The sequence below is a fragment of the Syngnathus floridae genome, chromosome 5, assembly GCF_059516105.1.
Source record: "Syngnathus floridae isolate MCC-2025c chromosome 5, RoL_Sflo_1.0, whole genome shotgun sequence".
Lineage (NCBI taxonomy): Eukaryota > Metazoa > Chordata > Actinopteri > Syngnathiformes > Syngnathidae > Syngnathus > Syngnathus floridae.
Window position 1 is genome coordinate 7,114,346 of NC_142417.1, and position 6,777 is coordinate 7,121,122.

The 6,777-nt window shown below is 44.5% G+C and overlaps 1 protein-coding gene across 1 annotated transcript; it reads left to right on the forward strand.

Moving 5' to 3' along the window:
* The first annotated feature begins 110 nt into the window (after window positions 1-110).
* On the forward strand, window positions 111-6,504 carry plk2b (polo-like kinase 2b (Drosophila)). Its single transcript, XM_088377353.1, has 14 exons — window positions 111-366; window positions 444-551; window positions 650-766; window positions 1,244-1,373; window positions 1,454-1,637; window positions 1,851-2,049; window positions 2,134-2,281; window positions 2,716-2,810; window positions 2,986-3,121; window positions 3,427-3,507; window positions 4,151-4,310; window positions 4,447-4,576; window positions 4,650-4,760; window positions 5,659-6,504. The coding sequence occupies exons 1-14, from the start codon at window positions 181-183 to the stop codon at window positions 5,848-5,850; spliced, it is 1,977 nt and encodes a 658-aa protein (XP_088233479.1). The 5' UTR covers window positions 111-180; the 3' UTR covers window positions 5,851-6,504.
* Window positions 6,505-6,777: the final 273 nt, after the last annotated feature.

Genomic DNA, 6,777 nt, shown 5'->3' on the forward strand with positions numbered 1-6,777 from the left:
ATTCATTTACTATACCTGTTTTGGGCTGTATTTTCATAGCAATCGACGTAAGAGGAATGTTGTGACGCCACAGAAGGGGCGGAGTACAGACCGCGCCGCAGTATAAAACCCAAGTGCGCGCTCTGGATATGCATTGAGAGTGTAGACAAGAGCAAAGGCAACTCTCATATTTCACAATAAATGGAAGTACAGAGGACTATCGGGCTTCAGCAACCCAAGAGCGGCAACATGTGCGAATCCACGCCGAGGTCATGCGAGCCTCGGCGGAAGAAAACCGAGGAGCCCGGCGCTCCTTCGGAGATGTCTCGAATCATTACCGACCCGGCCACCGGCAAGTGCTACTGCCGGGGCAAAGTTCTGGGAAAGGTACAGAGAAAGAGAGAGAGAACTTTTATTTCTGCAATAATTCAGTCATTCATATAAATAATATTTTGTCTTTGCAGGGCGGCTTTGCCAAGTGCTACGAGATGACCGACCTCTCCACCAGCAAAGTTTACGCAGCCAAAATCATCCCGCATGCGCGCGTCTCCAAGCCGCACCAACGGGAGAAGGTATAAACCCACACATAATACAGTTGTCTCCAAATTTAATAATCACAATTATTTTTTCTAAAGTGTTTTTAACCATTTTGATGTTTTTCCATGTCTAGATTGACAGAGAAATCGAGCTGCACCGAATACTCCATCACAAGCACATAGTGCACTTTTACCACCATTTTGAAGACAAGGAGAACATTTACATCCTGCTGGAGTACTGCAGCAGAAAAGTTAGTCACATGCACAACTTTTAAAGCATGCGGGCTTTCATGGGCAACCTTTTTCCTACCGTTTTCCTTGCCTGCACTCCTGTCCTGTCCTATGGCATCTTATTGACTACTTGTTGCCTCCTTTCCTCACACGGCGTAGCACTGTGCAAGTAAAGGCATGCAAATCTAGTATACTCCATAAATATTTAACCTGTCGATTCACTGAGTACTGACCTTTTTTGTCATTTGTTGTGAGCATGAAGTGGTTTTTTTTAATCATTTCATTTGGGTTCTACCCATTTTTAAAACTTTATGGTAGAAAAGAAAAAATGATCTGTTAGTGATCTAACTACTGCACTGCAGCAGATCAGTGGCTTGCCTCCTATATATATATTTGTTGTACCCATCCCACCCATCCATGTTTGCGTTGTACCCCGACTAGTCTGCATTTCTGCCCTGTGGCAAATTGGATGCCTGACCCTTCTTCTTTTTTTGCAGTCATTAGCACACATCCTGAAGGCGCGCAAAGTGCTCACCGAACCTGAGGTACGCTACTACCTGCGACAGATCGTCTCTGGGCTCAAGTACCTGCACGAGCAGGAGATCCTGCACAGGGACCTCAAACTGGGTAAGTCTTTCGTGCGTGTCGAATAGAACAGGAGCCTCGTCAGTGCGCCCTTTCTCATCTTTCTCACTTATCCCGTGTAGGTAATTTTTTCGTAAGTGAATCCATGGAGCTGAAGGTGGGCGACTTTGGTCTGGCAGCCAAGCTGGAGCCGGTGGGGAACAGGAGAAAGACGATCTGCGGGACTCCCAACTATCTATCCCCCGAGGTGCTGAACAAGCAGGGCCATGGCTGTGAATCAGACATCTGGGCCCTTGGCTGTGTAATGTGAGTAGACTTCTAAATGAGTCCTAATGTGAACCCTCAAAGTGCTGATTGTATGAAACGGTCAGGAAGTGCAACTTGTTTGACTTGAATTGAATGGTTGTAAATGATGGTGGCATATGAATAGTTCTAGATAGCTTACCTTAACCCCATGAACGAAATCACGGTAGAAAATAAATGGATAGAGCCTTACAAGCACCATCTATCTTTTTCCAGGTACACAATGCTCTTGGGAAGGCCACCGTTTGAAACCACCAACTTGAAAGAGACGTACCGGTGCATCCGCGAGGCTCGCTACTCGTTGCCTTCCTCGCTATCACCGCAGGCCAAGCAGCTCATTGCCAGCCTGCTGGCCAAGGTGCCAGAAGACAGACCTGACCTGGAACACATCTTGAGACACGACTTCTTCACACAGGTGATTTTCCAAAGAACAAAACCTCCATCCGCTACATTCCTTCCTTACAGTAAGATGCTGACCCACTTTGGTGTCCGTTTGCAGGGTTTAAGTCCTGAGCGTCTGTCGGCGAGCTGTTGTCACTCTGCACCCGATTTCCACATTTCAAGTCCCGCCAAGAGCTTTTTCAAGAAAGCTGCAGCGGCTCTCTTTGGAGGCAGACGAGACAAGGTCAAATACTACGAAACTCTGAGTGAGTAAGACTCATTTACCGATCACCGTGAATTCGGTAGTAATGATAGGGTTACAGTAATAAAATACGGATGTCTTGCTCTCACCAACCCGAGGATGTAAAAATGCTGACTTGTGGGTCCCATTAGATGAAGGGAGCGTTCGATTTCTAATTTGGTTTATGTTACATTTCCCTGCACGAGTGCTGCCAAAGGCCCTGGGCAGATTGAATTGGCATCTGGAGGCCGAAATCAGATTGAACAGTCGAACATATATTTCATGGACAAACACACTCGACTGAAGAGAGTAAATTGTTGGAAATAAATTAATATCATTTGTATTTTATATTTGGGTCATTGCTTTAAATGGCCAATTGAGAAGTCCTTGAGAACTGCTTACAGCGAAGCACTTGTGTAGTTTAGCATTACATTGCATCAAATATATTTTCTCTTGCAGATAAATTAACCAAAGAAGAAGAGGAGATCTACAAGCTGCAGCATGACCTGGAGCGAACTGTCATCGGCCAGCAGCAGTGCAAAAAGACAGCCGAGGTATGGATGAATTATTCACACTGGCAATTTTCACACGGTCCCTAAGTGAGCAAGTTATTCAGAAGCCGGTTATTTTCAACCATTTTAAGTTGAGTCATAGTGGGAGGAGATGAATCCTACTCCATCGCTATCGCACATTTTCAAACGCTGTCGTCATTCGTTTCATCCGCCTCAGAATGGAAGTCAACTTCCGCCATCTGCCCAAAGCCCCGTCGCCCTGGCAACAGAGAGCCGATCCCTGACGACGACGCGAGATACCATCCGTTTAATCGTCAGGGGGAGTCTGGGGAGTTGCAGCAGCAGCAGCGAATGTGAGTTCTTACGGTGACATTGGTAAACTGGACACTTCTTTAGGTACACTTCACAATTTATTGACATGTAATCAAAGAGACGTATAAAGAAATCCTGCATTGTGCCTCGTTATACTTTCCGTATTGGTGGTACATGCTGCTGCCTTTCACGCAGGCGACGCAACGGACTCCATTTAATGATTGCTGGACTTGCAGTATTTTTCTTCCGTCTCGCTGACTGACAGCACTGTGCAGGTGTACCTAATGAAGTGTGACCGTAAATCAAAACATGAAATGCTTAAATCCATACCCTGTCGTCCCTGAAGGTTTGGAGTACAACACAACGGGGAGCGTCGCCGATACGGTCGCCGGTGTGTTGAGGGGGTGCCTGGAGAACATGCCGAAAAGTGAGTCAACCATATACGACGTACCCAACAGATACAGTTTTGAGGTTATGAACCGATTTAACTGGTGGGTTGGAGAGCGATAAAACTTTAGCCGCACCGACTCAAAGGCTTCAAGCCGAAGATTATGATTCTCAACTACATAAAGTCTGTAAAGTTTTATCACTCCCTGAAGCAACTGCTGACTCGTGCTTTTGCGGATGTGGAGTTCCGGTACAGACATAGAGGCGCTTCACAGTTTTGCGTAATTTATGTTGCGATGTAGCTCCGTGACTTATCGATTCCTCCTACCAATATGGATTGTAAAAAATAAGGCCTACCCCCCACACTGACACCTACCCCCATCCACAGTGGAGCTCTCTTGCTAATATTGGCCTCAGTAAATGTCAGTACAGAAATGTACAGTAACGTATGTTTTGCGATGCCTTCAGGTAAACTGCAAATTATGCCTTATAAATCTTTCCCAAGGCCTCCACTCTAATGGACATCTGCCCCCTCACCCAGCCACCATTTACCGAACAGAACAGAACATTTGTGATATTAGTGCACTTATTTGATTGTGAAGAATACAAATTGCACACAGTCCTCCTGGTAAATGTATTCTAACCCCCCCCACTTATTGTTCTTGTTGTGTTTCGCCCTGCAGCCGACAACATTCCTCAAAGTGCAAATAGTTGCGGCCTTCAATGGGTGACCAAGTGGGTGGACTACTCCAACAAGTACGGCTTTGGATACCAGTTGTCCGACCACACCGTGGGCGTTCTCTTCAACAATGGCACTCACATGAGCCTCCTGCCAGACAGAAAGTACGTGCCACTGTAAATGTTGCGCCATGCAAATGTTGCTATTCAGACGCTGCCAAGAAAATGATAATCACAATATTTGAGCTTTTTGCTCAAATCAACGTTTGTCTGACTCTGTTTATCTTCTATTCATCCCCAGGACAATCCATTATTATGCAGAGTTGGGCCAGCGCTCTGTTTTCCCCACCTGCGAGGTTCCTGAACACTTTGTGGGCCAAGTGACTGTACTCAAGTACTTTTCCCATTACATGGAGGAGAACCTCATGGATGTAAGTTGTTCATTCCGTTTCTAAATAATAGCATGTTGCGGCCTGTCGGATACTAACAGTGTTGTGTTTCTAGGGCGGCGACCTGGGCACTATGACGGATGCACACATGCCCAGACTCTATCTGCTTCAATGGCTCAAATCGGACCGCGCCCTCATGATGCTCTTTAATGACGGCACTTTCCAGGTAAACACTGCAGAGGAAAACATGGGTGGTTGCCAGGAGCAGCAAGATAACAACCTTATATCAACATTAAAGACAGAAATTTCTCTTGGCAGATCTGACATACAGTCATTGTGCTTTTTCAGGGCTTTATAATGTTAAACCGCCAAATCTGTGTCAGAACTGCTGATGGATAAAATTTTCATCAGAATCAGATAAGATTTAACAAAGATGCTTGTGAGGTTCTTTGGGGGGAAAACAAAGACAATGGTTTCATTGTCATTGTGGAATGGGCTGTAGCCTGTAGCATATCTTTCTTGAGCACATCAGCTGCCTCTTGAAAAATGTAGGCATGGATACATGGAGTCAAATAAAGTCAGATGACTGCACCAGGATGTTGAGTTAAAAGTCAAACATAAGGGTCTTGCACATTTTAGCTTCATCCTGTAATTTCACCTGAAAGCTCCATGGCTCTAACATCTTGTTAGGTGAGTGTATACTGAGCCGCACTCAAGAAAATTGGGGAAATGAAACTTGCAAGCATCAAAAAGAATTCAGATCATTTGTTTAAATTATGATCAAGTAGCCCCCAAGGTTGTTCCCTCCACTAATTGCAATTTGTGTTTCAGTCCATTTCACTTTCCTGACCCAAACCTCTATTTTCGGGAATGCAGAATTGAAACTCTAAACAGGAAGCCCAAAACAGAAACAGAAACAGATCATTATCAGGGGAAAACCTCTTTGGTGAAACAAAAAATACCACATAGCCTTACGATCCCTTTTGGTTTGTCAAACTCATTTGCACTCATTATGGTCCTGGTTCAATTGAGAGGGCACAGATCAGATAGCCAGATTTTTTTTAACCAAATTTAACAAACCCTTTTTGGCTATTATTAACTGTCATTTGTCATTCTTCCCAAAGGTGAACTTTTACCACGACCATACCAAGATCATTCTGTGCTGCCAGAGGGACGAATACATGCTGACCTACATCAACGAGGACCGCGTCTCCAAGACCTTCAAGCTCAGCTCGCTGCTGGCATCCGGCTGCCCCGCCGACTTGCGCGAGCGCATGCTCTACTCGCTCAACATGCTGCTGCAGAGGTGCAGCTAAAGACCCTACCCTGCTTAAATATGTGAATTCGACACATGGACTAACACATCCTGCAGAGCTATCGGGGAGGAACTGCCCAAGTGGAATTGTGGTGTGACAACAGGTTGTGGATGATAAAGGAACTCCATGCAAGAGAGAAGAGATGACGTTTGACTGGAGGAGAGTATGTTGGACCTGGGAATGTTGGTACGATCCAAATGTGTTGGACAAAGAACGAGAAGGAGGATGTCTTTTGGAAAGAGCGAACAGCTGGGCTGGCACCAGCTTGAAAATCGAAAAAAGAGGCCGCAAGACGGTCTCAATATTGTAAATGATGTACAGTGTAAGATAACCTGCCATACAGAAACATGCTAATATGTGTGTGGTCGGGCCAAGGTTCAAGTGGTGGTAAAAATGTGTACATCTGTTTGTGTGTGTATCTGAGTCAGTGTGTGTGGGAGGGTTGTAATTTCGTGCAAAAAAAATGAACAGCGAGTTCTTTAATGACGACCAGACTGAGCGCACAGGGGTGGGGGAGGATGTTTTCTTATCCCAGAATGCTTAAAGAGCCATCATCATCATTATGGGAAAAAAAATACGACATAACTTATTGTGTACAAAAAGTGCCGTATTTATTTATTTAATAATAAAGTGCATTTTCTTAAAAAAAGTGAATATGTGTGAATTTTTCTTTTCTTTTCTACTAATATTTTACCTATTAACTATAATATAAACAAAACTGGAGACCATGTCACTGTAATGTGAGCAAACATACAAACTCGATCAAATCACGATTTCCACCGAATGCCAATTTATCTTCATATCTCCCTCATTGTTTTTTAACAGACGTTTCATGCAGCAGTTTGGAAGTTGTTTTCCCACGCCAAAGAAATTAGTTGCCAAGGGGAATAAAAGCTAAATGGACCATAATGACAATCTTGTCTCTTT